Genomic DNA, 26,893 nt, shown 5'->3' on the forward strand with positions numbered 1-26,893 from the left:
CAGAGCTAGAGAGAGCGAGCGCGAGACACAGAGCCAGAGCTAGAGAGAGCGAGCGCGAGACACAGAGCCAGAGCTAGAGAGAACGAGCGCGAGGCACAGAGCTAGAGAGCGAGCGTGAGACACAGAGCCAGAGCTAGAGAGAGCGAGCGCGAGACACAGAGCCAGAGCTAGAGAGAGCGAGCGCGAAGCACAGAGCTAGAGAGAGCGAGCGTGAGACACAGAGCTAGAGAGAGCGAGCGCGAGACACAGAGCCAGAGAGAGCCAGGCGAGACACAGAGCCAGAGAGAGCGAGAGCGAGACACAGAGCCAGAGCTAGAGAGAGCGAGCGCGAGACACAGAGCCAGAGAGAGCGAGACATAGAGCCAGAGCTAGAGAGAGCGAGCGCGAGACACAGAGCCAGAGCTAGAGAGAGGGCGCGCGAGGCACAGAGCCAGAGAGAGCGAGCGTGAGACACAGAGCTAGAGAAAGCGAGCGCGAGACACAGAGCCAGAGCTAGAGAGAGCGAGCGCGAGGCACAGAGCCAGAGAGAGCGAGCGTGAGACACAGAGCTAGAGAGAGCAAGCGCGAGACACAGAGCCAGAAAGAGCGAGCGCGAGACACAGAGCCAGAGCCAGGGCCAGAGAGAGCGAGCACGAGACACAGAGCCAGAGAGAGCGAGCGCAAGACACAGAGCCAGAGAGAGCGAGCGCGAGACACAGCCAGAGAGAGCGAGCGCGAGACACAGAGCCAGAGAGAGCGAGCGCGAGACACAGAGCCAGAGCTAGAGAGAGCGAAAGCGAGCACGAGACACAGAGCCAGAGCTAGAGAGAGCGAGACACAGAGCCAGAGCCAGAGATAGCGAGCGCGAGACACAGAGCCAGAGAGAGCCAGCGCGAGACACAGAGCCAGAGCTAGAGAGAGCAAGCGCGACACACAGAGCCAGAGCTAGAGAGAGCGAGCGCGAGACACAGAGCCAGAGCTAGAGAGAGCGAGCGCGAGACACAGAGCCAGAGCTAGAGAGAGCGAGCGCGAGACACAGAGCCAGAGCTAGAGAGAGCGAGCGCGAGACACAGAGCCAGGGCCAGAGAGAGCGAGCGCGAGACACAGAGCCAGAGCTAGAGAGAGCGAGCGCGAGACACAGAGCCAGAGAGAGCGCGAGACACAGAGCCAGAGAGAGCGAGCGCGAGACACAGAGCCAGAGAGAGCGAGAGCGAGACATAGAGCCAGAGCTAGAGAGAGCCAGCGCGAGACACAGAGCCAGAGCTAGAGAGAGCGAGATACAGAGCCAGAGCTAGAGAGAGCAAGCGCGAGACACAGAGCCAGGGCTAGAGAGAGCGAGCGCGAGACACAGAGCCAGAGAGAGCCAGCGCGAGACACAGAGCCAGAGCTAGAGAGAGCGAGCGCGAGACACAGAGCCAGAGCTAGAGAGAGCGAGCGCGAGACACAGAGCCAGGGCCAGAGAGAGCGAGCGCGAGACACAGAGCCAGAGCTAGCTAGAGAGAGCGAGCGCGAGACACAGAGCCAGAGAGAGCGAGCGCGAGGCACAGAGCCAGAGCTAGAGAGAGCGAGCGCGAGACACAGAGGGAGACGGCGAGCGCGAGGCACAGAGGGAGAGGGCGAGCGCGAGGCACAGAGGGAGTGGGCGAGCGCGAGGCACAGAGGGAGTGGGCGAGCGCGAGGCACAGAGGGAGAGAGCGAGCGCGAGGCACAGAGGGAGAGAGCGAGCGCGAGACACAGAGGGAGAGAGCGAGCGCGAGACACAGAGGGAGAGAGCGAGCGCGAGACACAGAGGGAGAGAGCGAGCGCGAGACACAGAGGGAGAGAGCGAGCGCGAGACACAGAGGGAGAGAGCGAGCGCGAGACACAGAGGGAGAGAGCGAGCGCGAGACACAGAGGGAGAGAGAGCGCGCGAGACACAGAGGGAGAGAGAGCGCGTGAGACACAGAGGGAGAGAGAGCGCGCGAGACACAGAGGGAGAGAGAGCGCGCGAGACACAGAGGGAGAGAGCGTGCACGCGAGACACAGAGGGAGAGAGCGTGCACGCGACAGAGAGCAAGCAAGACAGAGAGCACATGACAAAGAGAGAGCGCACGAGACAGAGAGAGAGCAAGACAGAGAGCACGTGACAAAGAGAGAGACAGACAGAGAGAGAGCATGAGACAGACAAAGTGGGAGGTGGGGCATGCAAGGAAGATATGTGGAACACTAACCTATCACCACCAGCCCAGGAGGAGCAGATCGGGATACAGGACATTCACGGAGACGTAAGTAACTGCTGGCTCATTGCATACAAAGATCACCGATTCTGCACATTCAGTGGATGCTAGGGCTTTTCATGATTTTTCATGCGTCTCAAGAATGATGGTCATATATAAAACAAATAACTGACTCTTTATCCATCCCTTCCACCACACCATGCGCATTATAAAAGGGAGGGAGGGCAGCATTCAGGCATTGCAGGTTTCCCCTTGAATGCTGCAATCCTGGGTTCCCAAAACAAAAACTTATCAAAGTGCCCTATGGCACAGGAGGCATCTGAATGATAGTCGTACTGTGGGGGAAGGTGATACAGGAGATGCTTGAGCAATGTCTGCACCAGGATATGATGTGTTTGGACAGAGACTCCACTCAAGTCGTTCCTTTTCAAAATTCAATCTTTTTCTGTCACATACAAGAAAATAAAAGCATTTGATAATTTTGTTTTCCACTAAACTTGGGTTATGGAGAAACCACTCCAATAACCTAGCCTCTTTATTTACTTAACAACAATTGCAATCTCCTAACAAAAGTCTGCAATTTGGAAAGTAATGTTTTTCCCCAAAAGTGTTGTTCTTCTAATCAATAAATGAGCAATTCCATAGTCAATGTGGAAAATGCTAGCAGTTCTATGTTAAGACAGCAACTTTTAAACTAATAACACACGTTATAAGTTAGGGTGATCATGTCAACACATCACACATACAGATCGAGATTTCAAGATTAATGGACAATTACATGATAGAACCTCCTTGAATTAATGAACAGTTAAGTGCTGGAAACACTTAGCAGGCCAGTCAGTATCTGCAGCAGAAACTAGAACAAAGTGAGGTCACTGGACTTCTTCAATAACTCGGTGGATCAAAAGATTAAAAACTCAGTTCACAGTGGGATCGCAATGAGAGCAGTGGCAGGCCAGTTTCCTCTAATTGAGAGAAGAGAAATTAAAAAGTGGAAAAAGCTAGCGTGTGTTTCTTTGAACACATTTCAAACAACCCTGTTAGAACATGGATTTGCCTAAACAGCAAGCAAAGGCAGGATCAGTTTGGCAGTGACGCTCTTACGATGGCCTACCAACACTCACTGACCGAGTGAATTAGAAATAGTCACTTCGACTAATGTGCAGGGTTCATGTTTCTCAAGCTGTCGTGCAGCAGAAAGTAGCCAGCTTCAGAGACATGTTGTCGAAGCTTTTTGTCTTACACTCATCAGAACAAAAGCAAGCATGCCAAGCTCAACTGATTATCTTAAATTGTTTGTTACTGTAGCTATAATGAAAATGGTCTCATGAAAGAATTCCAGACACAAAATAAAAACAGTCAAGGATCATACATAGTGTTCACGAAATTTTCTGAGCCTTCCAAGATTATTTTTGCTGAAATCATGCCCATGTCCTTATTTGAACGTGCTGGTAATGGTACTCACCACTTTGAGTTCTGGCACGGATCGGCTAAGCGTCCACTCTTGGCTGTTTACAAATGCATCTGCAAAACACAAGGACACAGCCAAAGTTAATAAACTCTGAAACTCTGATATTTTAAAAATGCCAGGCAATTACTATGGCTGCCCTTTGAAAATACTGCAATTTGGGGAACAAAGATTGAAGAGGCAGACAACTGCTATACAGGAATGCCAAGTGAAGTACTAAAGTGGAGTCCCCCCTATCCTATTTGTTAACTCTAATCTTCACAAAACCCACTGACAAAGTTTGGTATTTCCTCCCAAAACAATGAGATTCTCCATTCATTTTTAAAATGAAACTTCTGCACTCCAGAAAACTTGAATGAACGAAAACAGTTGCTCTTCAAGTTTGCTCACAGCTGTTAACAAAATGCAAGATCCGTGCTCAGGTGCAGATGGTGGCGTAGTAGTAATGTCACTGGACTAGTAATCCAGAGGCCCAGGCTAATGCTCTGGGAACAGGGGTTCAAATGCCAGCATGGCAGCTGGTGAAATTTAAATTCAATTAATAAAAAAATCTAGAATAATAATGGTAACCATGAAACAATCATCAATCGTCCATCTAACATGCTTCAGGGAAGGAAATCTGCCATCTTTACCTGGTCTGGCCCACATGTGTCTCCAGATCCACAGCAATGTGACTCTTAATTGCCCTCTAAAGTGGCCTAGCAAGCCACTCAGTTCAAGGGCAATTAGGGATGGGCAACAAATGCTGGCCTTGCCAGTGAGGCCCATTCCATGAAGGAATAAATTAAAATTAAATTAACAGGTTTCTTTCCATAACTCCCTACGTCCCAAGTTTCTGATCTCAGTTGTGGATGTCAGGGGAAGAAGTCAGTAGAGGTCAGCACTTTCTCACAATGAGACAGTCAGTCCAGCTACATTGGGCTCAAGATCATGGCTCAGGTGCTTTCCACACAGTTTTTTCTAGCACTCAGCACAAAAGATTGCTTCAACAGAGGTCCCCATGATCCAAAAAACAACTTTATGCTCAAACTAAACTGGGCGTTAGTGTATCCCAAGTGAACAATATTTGCACTATGTTACTGATATAAAAACAAAAGAAAGACTTGCAATCCCTGCTCCCGAGGGATAATATTGAACTCTTCTGCTATTCTTCAGACAGGGCCATGGAATCTTTTACAGCCATTGGAGGGGGCTCATCACACCTCAGTTGTAACATCTCATCCAAAAGACACACCTATGGGAGTGTTAAACCAGATTTCTGTGCTCGTATCTGGAGTGGGGCTTGAATCCACAAGGTGGAGCGTGCTACCAACAGGGCTACAGAGGAAACCCTTCACAGGGTTATTAGAAATAGTACAAGACACCTCATACATCCCTCCAAAATCAAACAACTGTCTGGGAAAAATCTATATATATATATATATATATATCAATCAGGGTCCATCAGCCACTTTAAAATGGTTACCTATCCGCCAGCAACCAGAATCTAAGAGAAATATTAGAAGTATAGCTTCCATGAATTGAAATAAGGCAGAGTTCTAAATCAGTCATAACCAGGGCTGGCAGAGGTTATGGCATGGGCCTCCTACTCACTCTGAGCCGAGAGACCATGGCGGGGAAGGTTTTATAAGGAGAGTAATACGCTTTTAAAACGTTGACTCTAAGGGGAGATCCCTTGACATTATATGAGAAAATCATAAGGTAGTCTTGTTGTTTCCATTGATGAGAAGCCAGCAGAGAATTGATGGCTTTTTCAACAATGCTGACCCATGTTTTAGTGAAGGAAATGAGACTAGATCACAATCTATTACGGAGATATGGCCTCTTGAATAAAGGAAATGGGTCAAATTATAGAGACTGGAGAGAAAAAAAAAACATATTATGGACACAACCTGACTCAAAGAGCTTGCTAATGAATGTCCGTGCACAAATTGAACCCTTGGGCTACATGTAATGGTCCTTGCTCATGTTAGAGATATCAAATAGTGCAGGAAACAATTTACAATGGGGAGGAAAGTACTGCCAGTGAACACACTTCATTACAAAGCCATTACAGGCTGCTGGGGAAATAGAGCAGCCTACTCAAGTGAACCAAGAGCAAGGTAGTGTCTGCGTTGTTTATGTCGCGACCAGCCTGATACCCGAGTCAGGTTTGAATTCCCTCCTGAGACTGATCCGGTTTATCTAAGTGCAGAGCTCCCCAACAGCTGGTCACTTGGCCAGGAATAAAAGCACCAAACATATCTAATTAGTGTCACATTACAGTAACATACTGCCGCGTCTCCTCATTCAACAATAATCAAATTGCTGTTTTTAATACATATTACACTTCGTACTAGACGTGGTTTTGCATTGCAATTCACTTCATGCCATAACAGAACATTTTCCAACTATTAATGGCATGTGTAGAACTGGGATCAAATTGCACAATCACAGTTTTAATGGTGCGGGACATTCTTAAAATGCCAATAATAAATCAGGCAACAATGAATGCTTTCATCAATAGACCCATGGCTGAAGGGGCATGTGCTGGCAGCGGCATTTATACAAAGCGTCTAACACAAGGATAAACACATCCAAGACACTTCAGAGGCATGAGAAGTTGGCCCAAAGAGAAGCCAGGATTACAGAGCATGGGGTACAAGCAACGAAAAGCACAATCACAGTACTGGGATATGGAGAGAGGGAAGAGATGCATGGAAACCAGAGTCAGAGGAATGGAAAACTCGGGAGGGACTGTACAGGTTATTGAGATAGGCCAATACGGGATTTAAAGAGGAAGATAGAGTTTCAAATTTGAGATATTGTTGGTCACCAGGGCAGGAGCAAAGAATGAGCGGGGCTTCAGTCAGCAGAGTTTTAAATGAGTTCATGTCTACGGAATTTGAAGGATATCAGGCTGGCTAGGAGAACATTGCAATAGTGGAGTCTGGTGGTGACGATGGTGTGGATGAAGGTTTCAGCGGCTGATGAGCTGAAGTAGCCATAGAGACCAGTGACATTGAACAGGACGATTTTTTTTTGTGATGAAGAGGATGTGGTGTTGAAAATCCAGCTGAGGCTCAAGCAGGATGCTAAAGTTGTAACTCCTCCCGTTCAGCCTGAGACAAAAACCAGGGATGGGGATGGAGTCAGTGGCCAGGGAACAGAGATTAATAAGGACCTGCAAGTGCTTCACAACATGGATGTAAATTACCAGACGTAAATACGCGTTTCAAATTAAATGCTAGATCAATATACCAACGCAAAAGGTCGAGGAATTCCGAACACAAATAATGTCCAGTAGTTTCTGAAATCTTGTGCACTGGTGTAAAGAACATCGTGCTGGAAGACATCCCTGCCTACAAAATTGGCCACACCCCAGGTCAAATCAATCACCATATGAGGTTCCACCAATTGCACTTGTTGATGAGGCTTTTAAATTTAGGGTGATCTTTTTAGACAAAAGCATACTAACAGCCAAGTTTTAAAAGCTTTTAAATATTTGGTTTAATTTACTAATAAACTGATCATAGTTCACAAATGTAACGTGTAAATGGTTCTGTATAGTTCGTTGAACTAATTTTTTGGATCTTTAAAATCAGGTCACTCACAGCGCTGGACGAGACACTCTGATTAAAATGATAAACTCATTTTCAACTATATTAATAAAACTGCAACAAGTTACCACTCGTAAATACATCAAGGAATAGTTTTAATGCAAATGACCTTATATAAAAAAACTACGTTCTGATTGTGCGAGTTCATGGGAAATTTAATATAAAATTTTTTTGAAATGCTGGAAAAACTCAGCAGGTCTGGCAGCATCTGTGGTGAGAGGAACGTTTCAAGTCCACGTGACTCTTCTTCATGGATGGGGACGGAGTCGGTGGCTAGGGAACACAGATTAAGTGCTTCACAACATGGGAGATTTAGGTGATATGCAAATGAGTTTGAACAGAAATTTGAGGAGTAAAGCACTGAGGGAAATTAGAAAAATTTTGGATGTAATTTGTGTCCCATGGCTCTATTCTTTGAATAGAATTTTCCATCTACCTTAGGGATTAAATGGGGCTCAGTTTGATATCACTCACTCACTTTTCATGAGGAGTCAGAGCCTATTCCAACAGGCAATGGGTGCGAGGCAGGGTACAGTCCATCACAGGGCACATACCCACATGCACACAGACACAGACTCACTAGGGGGAATTTAACCATAGCCAATCCACCTAACCAACGTGTCTTTGGACGATGGGAGGAAACCGGAGCACCTGGCAGAAACCCACGCGGGCACAGGGTGAATGTGCAAACTCCACACAGACAGACACCAGAGGTTGGAATCGAAGCTGTGAGGCAGAAGCACTAACCACTGTACCACCCTCTCAGCTTGATATCTCATTTTAAAAAAAAGCACTTCTATATTGCTGCACTCCCTCAGTCCTGCAGTGAAGTGTCTGGCTAGATTATACATTCAAGTCAGTGGAGTGGGGATTTAACCTACGACCTTCTGACTCAGAAACAAGTCAACTGTCAGTGAACCAAAGCTGACACTTCAGCAATGGAATATATTTTTAATTTGTACTGATCCAGCAGGTGTCATGCAGGTCAAGGATTTATGCAACCATTTTACTCTGGCTTGTTTACTGTCCATTACAATGCCAAGTGACTAAAGAATATGGACAGGCTGAGGATTTTAGGAATGAGAAATTAACTTCTTTAATACACAGGTGTCAATTATACTGTCAGGTTTTAAATAATCGAACAAATGAGCGCTTAAGCAATAAGCAAATGTCATGGGTAAATATGACTTGAAGAAGCATCAGCCCACTTACGTACAAACACTGCTGGACTGCTGAATCTAGCCACTGGTTCAGTGGATAAGAACATAAGAACCCACAAAAGCTCTGAAAATAAGAGTATTGAGAAAAGGGCAGGAAACCAGAACAGCTGGTATAGGTCAGGTAGTTCAAATAGCCTCATTCTTCACTGTAAGGCCCTATGATTCTAAGTCTGCTCCTTTCACGTGCAGTCCATCACAGACTGGACCCAAATAACTTGGTCTTCTGCGACTATGTCTCTCCGTATCACTCTACTTCATTAAATCAATCAAAACCCTAGAAGAGGGGTGGGGAACCTTTTTCTTATCACGGGCCATTCACACATAGACAAAATTAGTTGCGGGCCCCGCACATAAAAAGCAAATTAATTTAGCTTTATAAAGAGAATACAGAAACATTCTACTCACCCGCTATTTTAATACGATGGCTGAATTTGAATATTATATTGTTGAATGTTATTATAGTAATTTAGCTGATGCTTTTATCCAAAACAAATTCGTAACAACGACGATGATAAATGCCATTTTGAAGGTGCTAGGTAATAGGTCTAAACTTTTAGATATCTTGCTGCGGGCTAGGTGAAATTGAGAAACAGGCCGGATCCAGCCCACAGGTAGGTGCCCCACCCCTGCCCTAGAATATTTTATAACCTTGTAGCATGGATTAGTCATTCCAGACTAGTTGCTTGGAAGTTTTCCATTTTAAAAAAAAAATTCTCTTGCAACGTTTTCTCCTCCCAATGTGAAAGCATCAATGCCCTTGACTGAGTCCAGTCCCAATGGAAAGATTATTCTTCACAAACAAACCTTGACAGCAAGTGCTCTTTCTACATTGGAAGTCATCACAGCTGAACTTGAAACAAAAACAAAATTAGCTGGAGAAACTCAGCAGGTCTGACAGCATCTGCGGCGAGGAATACAGTTAACGTTTCGAGTCCATATGAGTCTTCATCAGAACTAAGGAAAAATAGAAATGAGGTGAAATATAAGACCTGCTGAGTTTTTCAAGGTATTTTTGTTTTTGTATCGGATTTCCAGCATCCGCAGTTTTTTGCTTTTATCTTAGTGAAATATAAGCTGGTTGAAGGGGGTGGGACCGGTGGAGCTGGATAGAGGGCCAGTGATAGGTGGAGGCAAAGAAGAGTTTGCCAAAGATGTCATAGACAAAAGGACAAAGGGGTGTTGACGGTGGTGATATTATCTAAGGAATGTGCTAATGGTGACATTAAGGGTAGAAAGCAGGACGAGCAAGTGACAGATGGCCCTAGTGGGGGTGGGGTGGGGGGAAGGGATCGAAATAGGCTAAAAGGTGGAGATAAAACAATAGATGGAAATAAATCTAAAAATAATAGAAATAGGTGGGAAAAGAAAAATATATTTTAAAAAATATATTAAAAAAGTTATAAATTATTGGAAAAAGGGGGATCGGAAAGGGGGCGGGGATGGAGGAGAGAGTTCATGATCTGAAGTTGTTGAACTCAATGTTAAACCCGGAAGGTTGCAAAGTGCTGAACTTTGAATCTGCCCAGCTGAACTTGATTCTGCCCAGCTCAACGTTCACATGCATGATCTTCCAGCAAGGGGCAGGTAGTTGAGGAGCCAACTGTCTGCTTCATTTTCCACTTTCACATTTGGTAAAGCAGCCATGAATCATGCGTAACAACTACTATGCCCCATGAAGGCAACTTTTGGATGTTTCCACGCTCAGGAACCATGCTCTATATGATATTCAATCATCTCTGATTGTACACAGACTTATAGGGGTAGAGCTTCCATTTCAATCATGAAATCGCATCCAAAATTGCACTGGTTAGATTAGATTTTAAATTTCTGATTAAAAATCATTTTCATAAACGAGTGTAAAATTCTCTATGAACAATGCAATTGAGCAGTGCAGTATAACTTAATTATGCCTTTTTTTTTTAACTGCCCAATAAAAAGTATTCTTGGATGTATACAAGTCAGGGGTTCCCAAACAGTGGGCCGTGACCCCCAATCGGGTCATGAGACAGGTAATTGGGGTCGCCAGCTCCGAGACAGCAATGGTGGCTGTGGAGCGGAGACTTAGATTTGACAGTCCTGAGATTGGCTGACAGGTCCCTTTAAATGTGCTCAATTTTTTTTTGTCTGTAGGCATGGCCTAATCCAATGAACTCTGAAGCCTGATCACTCTCACCAACAAAGCCTGCAAAATGGTAGGTGTCAAAACTGTTTTCTGTACCTTATCTCTGCTGTTTGAATGCCCATCTCACTCGACAACTCTCCTCTCACCACCCCTAAATTTTCACTCCGGAGTCGCACCAAGTGTGAAGCCTGAAAATGGGGTCACAGCAGGAAAAAGTTTGGGAAGCACTGATGTAAGTGGTAACTAGGTGCTGTTGTATTAATACAGTTGACAATAGGTTTATCACAAAAATTAAACATTTTTAACAGAAGTGTCCATTCCTCCACTTATAAGTAACCTGATTTAAAATCACTGAAAACATCTTTTTAAAAAAAAGCTATACCAAACCATGTACTACTTTAATTGGCGTACATTGGTCAGTTCCCTAGCAAATTCAATATATTTTGATATGAAAGAAAACTTATAATACATGTCTTCACTTGCTTATGCATCTAACAGAATAAGCTGAATTTGAAAAGCCTTCCTAGTGGAATCTCACAATGTTTCAATGGAGGAATGGCCCGTTTTGCGTGTAAAACTGATCTGACAAATTGAATCTCCGACCAGCGGAAAAGATAGTGGAAAATGCCAAAGTAAGTAGTTTTGGATGTGCCTTACATTTAAAATTCCCCAATCTTTGTGCTGATTCAACCAATTGCTGACTGGATTGCACTGAATTTGAAATGAGCAATGCCCTAATCTTCAATCCCAGTGCTAACCAAATAATTAGCCAGTTTTAGTTTTTTCTTAAATTTCTAAACTGACATTTGGTTACTCTTACAAGGAATCTATTCATCATATCTAGCAAAGAACAACTGTTCTTCGAATTTGCAATTTTACTTGAAATTTGTGAATTCTACTCGAGTCCCTCTGATTCTATGTGGACAATCTAAGCTAAATCAGTTTCTTTCATTTAAGTTTCCAATTTCTGAGCTTTTTCAAGACCTGATACCACCCACTCAATTTTATTTTCCTAAAAAGAAACCATTCTGTTCTGTATCACGCCTCATAATTTAAAAGTCTAAGTCCAGGAATCATCCCTGAAACACAACATTTTTCTGAAGGAAATGTGCCCACAATTGCCCTGTTGTAAATGTGAGCTGACCTGTGATCTATCTATTTAATTTACTTCAGCTAGCAATGAGTGCCTTTAAGATGTATGCGTGCACTTGATTATGGGTTAAAATGAATGCAGAAAAATAAAGATGGTAAATTTAATACATCAGCTAACCAAATTTTACCATACCACAGATACCCAGCCACCCACAACACTTTCGCAAAATCTACACCATATAATCATGAGATTGCTCAGTAAGCCTGCTGCATGGATAGCAGGAAACCATTATTTAAAATTTTCAAAATTGGGTGATATTTTTAAAATGATCACAACCACTAAATTAGTCTCAGTGGCCACACTAACAAATTTTACTTTAAAGACAGTGCTCAGTAAAGAACATTCTACAAAGGACATGCGACACAGATACAGGCGATACCTCCGGAAAAGGCAGTGGAAGCAGAGTCCTTGAATAATTTTAAGGCAGAGCTAGTTAGATTCTTGATAAGCAAAGGTTATCAAGGGGTAGGCAGGAATGAAGAGTTGAGGTTACAATCATATCAGCCATGATCTTATTGAATGGCGGGGCAGACTAGAGGGACTGAGTGGCCTACTCCAGCTCCTAGTTTGTATGTATGTTCCTATACGGCCCAACCAGTCCATGCCGGTGTTAATGCTCCATTCAAGCCTCTTCACAGCTGGCTATCTAAATCTATCATAATCCTCTATTCCCATCTCCCTCATATGCTTGTCTAGCTTCACCTTAAATGGATCTATACTATTCACTTCAAATACTCCCTGTGGTAGTGAGTCCCCCATTCTTACAACTCTAAGTAAAGTAATTTCTTCTAAATTCCCGATTGGATTTTTCAGTGACCACCTTGTATTGATGACCTCTAATTTTGCTCTTCTCAACAAGAGGAAACATTCGTTCTGTATTCGCTCAATCAAAACCTTTCATGATTTTTAAAGCCTCTATTAGATCATCCCTCAGCCTTCATTTTTCAAGAGGGGAGACACCCAACCTGTCAATCCTTTTCTGATATGTACACCCATGCATTTCTGGTTATTAGCAATCCAGGTCCATCTGTCAGTCAGAGATACATCATGTTTACTAATCATTGTGCCAGAAGATTTGTACGGTAGGGTAGAGTAGAGAAGACGTTTTTGCTTGTGGGGAATACAAAACCATAGATCATAAATATATGATCACTAATCTATCCAATATGGAATTCAGGAGAAACTTGTTTACCCTTAGAGTGGTGAGGATGTGGACTTTCTACCATGTGGAGTTGTTCAGGTAGCATAGATGTATTTAAGGGGAACCTAGATAAGTACATTAGGGTGAAGGAATAGAAGGTTATGACAGGGTGAGATGAAGTAGGGCAGGAGAAGGTTCATGTGGAGTATAAACACTGCATTGACCTATTGGGTTGAACGGTCAGTTTCTATGCTGTAAAATTCTATGTAAAACACATATAGACTGATAGACTTGGCATTTGCATAAGGTTTCTATCAACGGACAAATAAGCCAGCTTGATATCTGCCGTTGCAGTTGTGACACTTCCGTAATTCAGAACTCGCAACTTTGTTAAATGCAGGCTTTGTGAGCCACTGGGCAAGCATCCAGTCTCAATGTTTCTCAACAATCTTCCTTCTAAGTAGATGAGTAAAAACCCCAGGGCTGTTACATGGAGCTGGTTCAGACACAAGAGATTTGAAGAACATCAGAACATCTGCATTCTTGTGGCCTAAATATAATCTTGAAAAATTGTAGGCCCTTGTGCAGTGCAGTGCTGGGTAGTAACTGGCACAATATTACATCTACATGGCAATGACAACTAGTCACTGAGCCATACAATGACAGGCTAAGACTGCATGGCAATATCAGTGCTGCATGTGTAGTGCATCACCTGCCAATTATGAAGCCGACACAAGACAGTACAGATATATTCTTGTGCCTGTAAATAAAGATTTATGCATCAAAAACACATTTATAGATATGCAAAAATCAAATCCAATGTATTGAGATCAAATTTCACTAAGTATACTTACTTCGAAGAATAACTTTGAAAGGCATAGGATATTTCAAAACAGGTTCAAACATTACCTTAACATGTCTGATCTTTAATGCTTGAGCAGTAAAGTAAAACTCTGATCTCCAAACCTGAAAAGAACTCTTGTGTTACAGAAAAGAGCTACCCATTTAATAAACCATAGATTAACTACAGAGAGGAGTCCATTGTCCCATACATTTGTGAAAGGAGGTTTGTCTGAAGGATTGTGAATGAGTAGTGGAGGGCAGAGGAAAATAACCACCATTCCTTTTACTGCCTCAACCATTAATCCTATACTGTGGCTGGATGCTGAATTGCAAGGCTATTCTGCACCATAAAGGCCAATTTTTACCATATATCATTATTCGTTTGTTATAAATCAAATTTAACTTGAACATTTTTCTACAATTCAAACAAACCCAGCATATCCTGAATCAATAGGGGGCATTTTCCCACGCACACTTCCAGTTTGTCTTGCTGTAGCCTATGAACAAAGACCCCAAAAGAACATTAATATTAGGTTTTCCAAGGTCAAAAACTGCAGGTCGCCCAACAAGGATCGGAACAGCACATGGCAGTATGCTAGCTAAGAGTGCTGCATGCAAATCCCAGCTCTACCAATGATGTTTTGTTGCAATAATAATCCTGCTCAGTATGAGGGGACCTGCAGGTTCAGACAGCCAAAATGTATGAATTTTACACTAATTACATTAAATACCATCCCTAGCTTGGTTTTATAAAACCACAGGTTTTCAAACTGAGATTCCTGGGCCTGAGGGGTCTTCAGATATCTGTATATTTTTAGCTACTAGCATGTTTTTCTGTTGCTGCCAACTGATATAATAACCTGGGTACCTGACCTTGCCATTTGGAAGTAGGGCATCAGGAATCCAAGGGAGTCCTCACGCACAAAGACTTGAAAACCACAGTTCCAAACAACAGGGTACATAGGCAAAATGAATCAGGGCCAGCCCAACCAAGAGAAATATTAGGTGCAGCTGATCAACAATTCTATCCACCCATAAGGAGACACACTGTATTCATTAAGTAGACTATTTTAAAAACTCCAACGAATTCCATAAACTCAAGTGCAAGATTAGCTAAAGGAGGGAGTAGTTGACTCAACTAGTTGGTGACATGGTACCTGGCTAAAAAATAAACAAAGCATGACCATGTGTAAAGCTCATGAAACATTGCTTTGCAGCGTTGGGGCAAACTGCGCACAGCTCGCCTTACAGACACTTTAAAGCTGAGCTGTTTTCAAAGGCAAGTCATTAGCAAGCATGTTACCATGACAACTGTACAGTTTGGCAGACTCAACACACATGCTTTCATCACCACAAACCTCACTTCTCTCCAATCTGCAGAAATATTCAGGCTGCCTCCAGTTGGCATTCTGAAAAGACTGCCCATCGGATGAGATCACGTGACTGGATGTCGATACAAAGGCTCAAGATAAGATTCTGGGGGGTTTTTGCCCGAAGGTCCCTCTCATCTCGTACGCTGGCACTGTGTAGCATTTGCTTCCTACTAAGAACCAACTATGCTCATCAGACACGCAAAAGATCCAGGATGCCTTCCTAGCACGGGATCAGCCATTGGCTTGCTTTGAGCCAAGCCAATTGTGTGAAGTGGTGCTAATTGAAGTGCCTCTTCATTTCACCTCATTTATTGACCTGTTACTGTTTAAAGCAACCTTTAATGCTGTGGATGCCATGGTAACGGAATTTGAATTTCTGATCCACTCCTCCGCAGCTCCAACCATCATAAAATCATTAAAACAAGAAGCTCAGGAGAGACTAATTCACAATAAAATAAAAACATTTTGAACGTGACTGTGGTTTACCGAGAATCACAGCCTCTGTAAGCAACGGAGTCCAGATTGCTGCACCATGATACGATTATGTTCCAACAATAGCTTTAGAACTTCACAAATACTCGCCATCTTGTGCTGCATTTAAACAACCTGATCTTATTCCATTTACACATAAGAATGTCCCTGAAATCTTACTGCAGGGGGCAGCAAACCAAATTCTGAGAATTTCTCTAAATGGGGTTGGAAATCTTGCTCAGGGCAACTCTGCTCAAGTTCCAGAATAGAACCATATATTTCAGACACAGTGAGGCCATAAGGAAGGCATTCCAGAATTAACGGTACTGCAAGAGCACCTTTACCGTGCTGGCTGCAAAGGTTCAAGGAGGCAGCTCACCCTCACTTTCTCAGGGCAACGAGGCAGAGGCAATAAATGCAGGTCTGGCTAACAACACCCACAGCCCGAGGAGTGTATTAAAAAGTCACTGGCTACTATCGTAATCCCATCTGGTCTGAATTAATCCAAGGAGAGACCCCAAGGTCTTCTTGCCCAAAGTCACCAGATTAGCCCAGTTTTAATTGTTCATATAACTTTTTCTGTTTTAATTCTACAGTTGACAATTATCCAAATTTCCCCATCTAGCACTGAAATAGCATGCAGCTTTCCTAAGGAGGGCCGAATGGTCTACTCTTGCTCCTAAGTCCTAAACTCTGAAGTTTACTACCCACTATTCCTCTATGCCTTTAATATATTCCTTAAAACCTACCTCTTTGACCAAGCTTTTGATCACCTGTCTTCACATCTGAAGTGGCTCAGTGTCAGGTTTTGTCCGATAACATTCCTGTGATGCACCTTGGAACATTTTACTGCATTAAAGGCGATATATAAATTTAAATTGTTGTTGCACAGTGATGAATAAATCCCTTGCTGACAGACAGCGACACCACTGGAATTCACTCCTGTCTGTTCCAAATGCAGATCTATAAAATTCATTTTGTGATTGTTAAAACTTTTGGCATAATCTATACAGAATTACTGAACATAACCTCAGCATGATGATTTCATTCCAAAGTTCTCCTTCAATTCTTTTTTTGTGATTATTATTAATATTAGTGGCCTCATCATCTCACTGACCAATGGAAATAGTCCATCAATGTTTATCATCTCAGAACCTTTCAGAATCTAGAACAACTTGCTCAGGCCAGCACTTAATCATATTCATTACACAGGAGCACCCTGACTTCACAACTGTAATCCATTAACCACAGCTAACATCCTAGTCTACATTACACAGGAGCACCCTGACTTCACAACTGTAATCCATTAACCACAGCTAACATCCTAGTCTACATTACACCTTTAACATTGCTATTGCATCCTTATTATAAAGGAGTGTGTAAGAACTATACACAATACTCCAACTGCTATCCAAGATCTCAGATTTTGTGCAAGTTCAACATTACCTCTTCACTATCCCTCTGTCTCAGTATAGTCCATAAAAAATTTCTACACTCTCCAAATAGTTTCTCTGGTTAGGATGCTGTATTTTCTCACTTTGCCCCCTTGCTCTGAACATATAAGCTGACACAGTGCCATGCAATTTTTAAAAAATTTTTTTCATGAGGTGTGGGTATTGCTGATGAGGCCAGCATTTGTTGCCCATCTCTAATTGCCCTTGAACTGAGTGGTTGCTAGGCCATGTCAGAGGGCAGTTAAGAGACTACCACACTGCTGTGGATCTGGAGTCACATATAGGCCAGAGCAGGTAAGGACAGCAGATTTCCTTCTCTGAAGGGCATTAGTGAACCAGATGGGTTTTTTTTAAATGATATTGTCATGGTCACCATTACTGAAGCTAGCTTTCAATTCCAAATTTTATTAATTGAATTGAAAGTCCACCAGCTGCCGTGGTGAGATTTGAACCCATGTCTCCTGAGCATTAGCATGGCCTTCGAGATTGTAGTCCAGGGACATTGCTACTCTGCCACCATCTCCCCATATTGTGGCAGGGTCAGTTCAAAGTGACAGTTGTAGCTCATGATCTAGAAGAGGTTTATCATGGAGAAAATGTATTAAAAGGAAAAGGACTTGAATTTATATAACCTCCTGTCATGTGAGGATATGAAGTTTCTGCTTCAGTAATATGATGGGGATTTTGAGAAGTGTTCCCATTCATAACTGCCTGGGCTTTTCAAGTCAATACTTTGGTTCATGCTGCTGCATTTAATATAGTTAATCTAAGTATATGTGTCTGAACTGGCCCAAACAGAGATCTATTATGTACTCCTGCATACAGCCTTTCGGTAAAATCTTTCAGTAAAAGGAAGAGGACTTGAATTTATATAACTTCCTGTCATGTAAGGATATGAAGTTTCATGACCTTGGGACATCCCAAAGCACCTTACAGCCAACAAAGTGCAGTCACTGCCGTTAGGTACATTGAGGGATGCATCACTTGTGTCTGTCGCTGGTTTGGTTACCTACAGTGGTAAATGACATGCACATTCAATTGTCATGCCATGCCATAGAGTAGGACTCCAGCAATTTTTTTAGGAGGAGTTCTGGAGTATGTGCACTGACATATCTGTTTTATAAAACCGTTGTCCCATTTCAATTCCACAGTTCTTGCGAGAGGAGTGCATTGACACAAGGTTTCTGACATGACTGTCCAATAACTGGGAACAATGCAAGTCAACTTAATTCATTTCTCTTGGTCTCTGGGATCAGTTGTGTCTGGGATTGGGAGAGGGCGGTGTAAAGCCCTGTTTGTTCATGGTGCTATCAGTTGAATCTTCTGTCAGTTATTTTTGCTTCAAAGAGCCAGATCTGATTTGCATTCGTGCTGTCATCCTCAAATGTCAATTTAGCATCCAAAATTCTATTCTGTTTTTAATTAATCATAATTTGATCATACTTTCACAGGTGGTTAGGTTTCTCCTGTGTTGCAAGCGGTGCTTTTAAACTTCTTGGATTAAATTTAACCTGGACTAATCGACAAATAGTTTTGAAATAATTAGTCAGGGTGAACTCCCTGAAAATCCCTTGGGTATTGGCAATGGAAGGGCAAATGGGCGTGGGGAAAAGAGAGAAAGAGAGGGAGGAGGTAAAGAGCGTGAGCATGGCATAGGGCTTGCATTTAAATTCCGTTTTTTCACTCTGGCAGCTAGCCCCAGCCAAGATGTGGCTAGACTTGCTACCATGCATCTCTGCTTCAACAAACTTATACAAGCTGTGGACCATCTTTATTCATTTCGACATCCTAACAGACACCGTATTAACATACCACTTCCTGCATGCATGTTGCTTTCAGCAATAAGAAGTGAAATGCAGACTCGCAACTGAAATTGTAATAAAATTCATGTTCTGTTAGGCACATGGGGGAAAAAAGAGAGATTCCTTTTGTCTGTTTAACCGATTTGCTCTTGGCAAACATGAAGTCAACAGATGTGACAGGCATTGGAAAATGTTCTTCATGCTCATCAAGGCCAGCGCTGACCCGAAAATAAACTTTCAGGAAGCTTGTTTCTTTCCTCGCACATTTCAAAATGTTAAGTGAAACCAACCAATGAGATGATCTTGCACACAATTATGAATAAAGCTGTACAGAGGAGTACATAATAGATCTCTGTTTGGGCCAATTCAGACACATATACTTAGATTAACTGTATTAAACTCAGCAGCGTGAACCAAAGTATTGAATTGAAAAGCCCAGGCAGTTATGAATGGGAACGCTTCTCAAAATCCCCATCATGTTACTGAAGCAGAAACTTCATATCCTTACATGACAGCAAGTTATACAGAAGGGTCTTCTCTCAAGTGAACCTGCACTTATAGCTGGCTTTTTGTGACTAGTCAGCAGAATGATTGTCCCATCCGCTTTTACATTTTTTTAAAACGTTGACTTCAGAAGCTTTTATTAATTCATTCACAGAATGTGAGCTTCACTGGTAAGGTCAACATTTATTGCCTAACCCTAATTGCCCTTAAGAAGGTGCTGAGCTGCTTTCTTGAACTGTTACAGTCTGTGTGGTGTAGGTACACCCACAGTGCTGTGAAGGAGGGAGTTCCAGGATTTTGACCCAGTGACAGTGAAGGAACGGTGATATATTTCCAAGTCAGGATGGTGTGTGGTTTGGAGGCAAAGCTGGAGGTGCTGGTGCTTACATGCGGCTGATGCCCTTGTCTGAGCACATCTTAACTTCACTCTATCTAATCAGGTTGCAAATAGCAGGAACGCAAAAATCTTTCACACACTCCATTTCCGAGGAATAACAGTGACTAGATCAGTTGCTGGTCATGCCAGAGAAACGTGGTAACTAGCAATGGCAGTAATTCAGGCTGACAGCGGTGGCTTCTTTCTCAGAGAATGTTAAATACTTCATTAATTCTGCTGTTTTGTTAAGAAACCAACTTTGTTTTGGAAAAAACAACTTAGGATGAGATCAGCATTGTGGCACTACATTTAAATACCCAAAACAGAGTGTAGAGTAGCTTATTCGCTTGTACACAAGGTCAAGTTATTGGCAGGCTTATCACAAATGGACAAATCCAAGATAGGAAATTTCCAGCTACAAATCATCAAGATGCTCAAACACTGGCTCACATCATAAGCCAACATGGCTAAAAGTCGTAGCTCTGTTCTTGTCACAGGAAACAGCCTATCTTGCTTTAATCAGTGTTACCACTATTGCTTCCACCTTTACAGGAAGTGCCTGCTTGTGCAGCAGTAGGCCCCAGGAATTCCCACCTAAACCAGGCTGGATCTGGATGTCCCTTTTGTGTGTTTCTTAAATCTCCCCAAAAAGCAGATCCAGTCATCGCTAAACAAGGCAAGGTCTGATTCGAACTGTAAGGTGCTTTCTGGCACTGTGGGATACAAAGTAGGAGACAATGGCAATGACTGCAGCCACTCAGCTCAACCAGTGCATCTTATATTTGTGCAATACAATATGAAGAATACACAACACTTCCCCACTCCAGTGGGGACTTATATAGAATATCTCTTGCTTTTTGTCTACAGCATGAGGCTGAATCACCCTTCATGGCCTTTTGTTGTTTGACTAGCACAGTAGCCCTGCTTCCAAAACCCAGAATGTCCTCCCTGGTGTGTTCTGCAGCAGCTGGGAGATCAAAGCTCTCCCAACACAACGAGTGGAATGTGTGTATTTCTTCAAAAGAGAAATGACTGAATTACTTAGTGTTGAGTCTGAGCAAAAACATCAATGGCATATTAAACAACTTTCCTCTGACTTTGGATTTCCAATCCATCTCAGAGCAATCCTGGGAAACTATCCCTCTTAAACAACAGATATTTCAATCCTATGCAGAGCAAAGAGCCCAAAGAACAACTGAAACGAGATAGCTTCTGTGTTAAGCTGGCGACATTTGTGGAAGGATGTCCTACATATTAAGAATGTCGTCACTGCAGGTTGAATCAGTAACATATATAGTGCTTTATTGGGAAATTGCAGGGGCTGGGTAACAGATCAGGTTAGACACTAGCACTGCATCCTCTGGGACTCGAATTTAAATTCAGCTCGGACTGATGGGTCAGTATTCACTCTGTTTGCAAGTTATGAGGGTCTTGTGGAAAATGAGTTTGGACTGTGTAAATCCAGTTTCTAGTAAGCATGGGCTCACAAAACAAAACAGCCCCCCAATTTTCCATATGCTGTCAATCTCATTTAGTAAAAGCACAGGGTAGGCTGGTGTAGGAAATGGAATAATGCTACACTAGTATCAGAGGAAGACGTTCTTCTGAGTTGGGACTGAAAGCACAGAGCTGGAGAGCAGAGGGGGAGCTTTAACCCACTATTTAACTTGCTCTGTCCAAAATGTAGTTCCTCAGCAACTAGAATCTTACAGGAAAGGAGGCCATTCAGCATCATGCCTGCACTGACTCTTGGAAAAAGCTCTCCAATTAATTTCACTCCCCATAGCCATGCAAATTTTTTTCAGTATTTATCCAATTCACTTTTGAAAATTACTACTGAATCTACTTCAGGCAGTGTATTCCAGGTCACAAATTGTGGTGTAAAAACTCCTCACTGCCTGTCTGGTTTTTTTTTTGTCAGTTCCCTTAAAATCATACCTTGACAAATAAAAAAGCAATTGACTCAAATTTCCTAAACAACATTTAGCACAAACAGTTCACGACCAGGTAGATGTGTGCCCGCTCCACATGCATTACACTGCTCTAGTTTATCAGCTCCTTGACTGCTAGAGATCGCTGGCATCAATGCAGTGCAAAGCCGACTTTCCTCACATCTACATCAATATATCCCAGCTGAAGAACAGCACTGGCTGGGAAGGATAACCTTTCACCTTTTCAAGCAATAGTTATTTTTAAAATAAGCACTTCTGCTTCAAGTCATTATCACCTTGGTGGGAAAGGCGCCCTGCTAAGGGCCAAGGGTTACAGATACGTCCAGCCCAAAGTTCCTTTGAGATTATCAAAATGAACTGAGCCTTTTGAACTTGTTAGTGCATCTTTTTATAAATTATACATGCTACCACTCTGATTTTGTGCATTTTTTTTCAGCAATTCACATTCTGACGACAAGGCATGAGTTCAACCCTCACAATTGTGAGACTCCAGTCGTTTGCCTGGTGGCGTCAAGTACTGCACTAGGTTTATATGCAGTATCACATGGGGCAGGAAGGCCAGGGAAGCGAAGGTGGCAACCTAGGCTGCTCGTACAGTTTCTTATGAACACACAGCTCAATATTGGGGCAACCTGAGGAATCGTGCATAGACGAGGAAAAAGAAATAGACACGTTCAAACGAGGTCAGTCCAAACAAAGGCAATCGACTGAAACTGCTTTTGGTTAAGGCACATACAGCCCAGTGTAATTTGGAATGCTCCATCAGATTTGCCAGACTGTATTATTAAAAGGGAATCAGCAAATACCTCAGTGGGTGACAATTCTGGTCTAAATCTATATTTCCAACCTAGCTTGTAGGGACTGAAAAATACGCTTTAGAAATCAAGTATCTCAGTTTAATTTGTATTCTCTCCCTTCTTCACCCTGCTCCATCAGGATATAATGGAAACTGTGGCAAATTGACATGAAATCATCCTGATATGAAAGTGCCAACTGCAGACTGACTGCTGAGGAGCTTTACAAAAGGTCGAATCTTTCTGTGAAGCAATATGCCACATGGAGAAGATGTAAACTGTCCAATGGAATCACCTTAAGGCAGGCACTGCTATCCACCTTCTGTTTCAGTTGTGCTGTGTGTGCCTTTAACATTCCTCTTACTTTGACCCTGGATGTATTGCCACCATTGATCTTGGCCCTCACTGACACTGTCTACTCCATCTCACAAAGCGTTCAATGTGGGGCAGCTTTTTGTCTCTTGTGCTGTCAAGCAGACAAGATACATCATGCTTCTAACTATCCTTCAACATACAAGGGCCTGGGGATCCAACCCTGATCCAATCTGGCATTATTAAGCCATGGTCTTCGAGAGGTGGAGTGGAACTCAGAGTGAGGAACAGCAGTTTGTTTGAAAAAAGACAAATTTTAAAAAAACATCCAAGTTTACATGCAGGAGGCTAATCTACCGAACAGAATTACAGCTGGCAAATAAATGATCATAATTTTCCAAAAAATTTTACAGAACTACTTAAAATTTATTGTTATTGTTCTTCAATTTTTTTTCCAGGCACAGTGTTACAAATACGAAATCTATAAGATTGCAGTGTTTTGGGGCATAATTTAAAGCAAAATGGAGGAAGGAAGGGGGTCATGTGATCTGCTCTGAATTCCCAACAAGAAGCCATGGCTGTTAAAGAGTCACAGGTTGTCTTACTGGGAAGGTGTTCAATGTTCACATCAGAAGGCAATAGGAAGGCCACTTGTGCTGACCGTGGGTAAACTGTTGATCTCCAAATCTCACAGCGACGCGTTAAGAATGTCAGGTTTCATACACGGTTATACTTTAGGCTGTCTGTTTAATTCCAAGATAGAACTGAGTTGGGGGGCTGGGGGGTGGGGCAGTGTGGAAGATAACTAATTAGCATTTCTACCTGGATACAAGGCCCATGTGATTCATGTTGCCACTGAGATGAGCTTTGCAAGGGAAAAGTCTATATAAAGCCATTGAAGTATCGAGTTACAGGGCTTCTAATATATCCTTAAAACTCACAGACAAAGCCATCTCAGAGGGACAGAACAGGAGATAGGGGCAACTAGTCTTGCATCCGAAGCAGAAAAAATGCTGACCCCATTGTTCACCACCCAGAACACAGGCGGGGGATCGCGCACAGATTGAAGAGACCAACTTTGTGAGGATTTAAAGGAGGCTGGAAGATTTGCCTAGCTTGGGCTAGAGAGAAGGAATCCTTAGCATCATCCTCTCAATGAAACTCAGTTTTGGGGTTAGAAGTTACCCAGCTGGGACAGGAAAAAGCAAGCAGGCCATTGGAAGCAGAGAATAGCTTTGGACTGGTTCCTCAGGAGAATAAAGTGTCCACTTAAGGAACAGTGTAAAATATAACCATCGCAGGGAATTTTCAATCATTTTAAATGTTAAATATAAGTTGCTTACTGAATAATGTTTAGACAATGTTGCTTTTAGTTTGGTTGTTACAGTGAAGGTCTTAAAATTTGAAATCTTACGAATATACGAATTAGGAGCAGGAATAAGCCACTCGGCCCCGCTTCACCATTCAATAAGATCATGGCTGATCTGAATGTAACCTCAACCCCACACTCCTGCCTACACCCAATAACCTTTCACCCCCATGTTAATCAAGAATCTATCTAGCTCTGCCTTAAAAATATTCAAAGACTCTGCTTCCATTGCCTTTTGAGGAAGAGAGTTCCAAAGACTCAGAACCTTCAGAAAAAAATTCTCCTCTTCTCTGTCTTAAATGAGCAACCCCTTATTTTTAAACAGTGATCCCGAGTTCTACATTCTCCCACGAGAGGAAACATCCTTTCCACATCCACCTTGTCAAAACCCCTCAGGATCTTAAAGGTTTCAATTAAGTCACCCCTTACTCTTTTAAATTCCAGTGGATACAAGCCCAACCTGTTCAGCCTTTCCTCATAAGACAGCCTGCCCATTCCTGGTATTAGTCTAGTAAACGTTCTCTGAACTGCTTCTAACGCATTTACATCTTTCTTTGAATAAGGAGACCAGTACTGTACACAATCTTGCCATGTGATCCTTTCAGTCGGTCATTAGAAATTCAAATATTTTTTTAAAAGTTATCAGTCTCCACAGGAATGGTAACAACAGCAAAACTGCTTATAATTACATCACTGAATTCAAGTTACTGGATAATTTGTAAAAGCGAGAGAATCAATAGGAATGGACTCCATTCAGCACTACGACGCTGCGGAGGATTTTCATAAATGTTTTTGATAGGGGCCGTTGATGTGAGCATTTATGCAAAATTGTGGTAATGGGGACAGTAAGGAACTTCAGGGGAACAGTTTGGAGATTGTGGCAACAGGGGGCACAGAGCACAAAAGCCATGTTGGGGATACAGATCAGATTTACTAAAATAATACAACAACAACAAAAACAATTTTATACAGCACCTCTAAGATAATAAAATGTCTCAAGATGTTTCACAGGAATATTATAAAACAAAACATGAAACAGAGTCGCATGAGGGGCTGTTTGGTCAGATGACCAAAAGCTTGGTGAAGGAGGTAGATTTTAAGGAGTGTCTTAAAGGAGGAAAACAAGGTTGAGAGGCAGAGAGGTGTAGGGAAGGCATTCCAGAGCTTAGGGCCTAGGCATAGGAACACAGGAAATAGCGGCAGTAGGGCATTCGGTCCCTCGAGCCTACTCCACCATTCAACTAGACGATAAGGCGTAGGAGCAGAGGTAGGCCATTCGGCCCATCAAGTATGCTCTGCCATTCAATGAGATGATGGCTGATCTGATAATCCTCAAATCCACTTTCCTGCCTTTTCCCCATAACATTTGACTCCCCTACTGATTAAAAATCTGTCTATCTCAGTCTTGAATATACTTAACAACCCAGCCTCTATAGCCCTCTGTGATAAAGAATTCCACAGATAAACTACACTCAGGAAAGAAATTCCTCCTCATCTCTGTCTTAAATGGGCGACCCCTTATTGAGATTATGCTCTCTGGTCCTAGACTCTCCCACAAGGGGAAACAATCTCTCAGCATCTATCCTCTCAAGACCCCCAAGAATCTTATATGTTTCAATGGGTTCGCCTTTAATTCTTTTAAATTCCAATAAGTTCAGGCCCAACCTACTCAACCTCTCATAAGAAAATCCCTCCATCCCCAGGATCAACCTAATGAACCTTCTCTGGACAGTCTCTAATGCCAGTACATCTTTCCTTAGATAAGGGGACCAAAACTGTTCACAGTATTCTTGGTGTGGTCTAACCAGTGCCTTGTATAGTTTTAGCAAGACTTCCCTATTTTTATACTCCATTCCCTTTGAAATAAAGGCCAACATTCCATTTGCCTTCCCTATTACCTGTATGTTAGTATTTTGGGATTCATGCACAAGGACGCCCAAATCCCTCCATGCTGCAGCTTTCTGCGGTCATTCTCCATTTAAATAATATTCAGCTATTCTTCCTGCCAAAGTGCATAACCTTACATTTTCCCTCATTATATTCCATCTGCCAAGTTTTGGCCCACTCACTTAACCTGTCTATATCCCTCTGTAGACTCCTTGTGTCATCCTCACCACTTGCCTTCCCACCTAATTTTGAGTCATCTGCAAACTTGGCGATAGTACATTCATTTCCCTCATCCAAGTCATTTATATTATTAATAACTGTGGCCCCAGCACTGATCCCTGTGGCACTCCACATTACAGATTGCCACCCTGAAAATGCCCCCCCTGATCCCAACTCTGTCTTTTATTAGTCATCCAATCCTCTATCCATTCTAATATATTACCCCCAACACCATGGGCTCTTATCTTATTAAATAGCCTTATGTGCAGCACCTTATCAAACGCCTTTTGGAAATCCAAATATATTACATCCACTGGTTCCCCTTTATCTATCCTGCTTGTTACCTCCTCAAAGAATTCAAATAAATTTGTCACGCATGATTTCCCCTTTAAGAAGCCATGCTGACTCTGCTTGATTATATTATGCATTTCTAAATACTCTGCTATTACATCTTTTATAATAGGCTCTAATATTTTCCCAATGACGGATGTTAAGCTAACTGGCCCATAGTTACCTGTATTTTGTCTCCCGCCCTTTTTGAATAAGGGTTTCACATTGGCAGTTTTCCAATCCTCCAGGACTTTTCCAGAATCTAAGGATTCTTGGAGAATTACTACCAGTGCATCCACTTTCTCTGCA

At 42.7% G+C, this 26,893-nt stretch overlaps 1 protein-coding gene across 3 annotated transcripts in view; it reads right to left on the bottom strand.

Moving 5' to 3' along the window:
- agap1 (ArfGAP with GTPase domain, ankyrin repeat and PH domain 1) overlaps window positions 1–26,893 on the bottom strand; it is a 662,670-nt gene that overhangs the window by 383,880 nt on the left and 251,897 nt on the right. For all 3 annotated transcript variants that reach the window (XM_078551515.1, XM_078551513.1, XM_078551514.1), the window contains exon 2: window positions 3,661–3,719. In XM_078551515.1, the coding sequence (XP_078407641.1) occupies window positions 3,661–3,719 (59 nt within the window). The remainder of the gene's footprint in view (window positions 1–3,660; window positions 3,720–26,893) is intronic.

The sequence above is a fragment of the Cetorhinus maximus genome, chromosome 11 (genome assembly GCF_964194155.1).
Source record: "Cetorhinus maximus chromosome 11, sCetMax3.hap1.1, whole genome shotgun sequence".
NCBI classification, from domain to species: domain Eukaryota; kingdom Metazoa; phylum Chordata; class Chondrichthyes; order Lamniformes; family Cetorhinidae; genus Cetorhinus; species Cetorhinus maximus.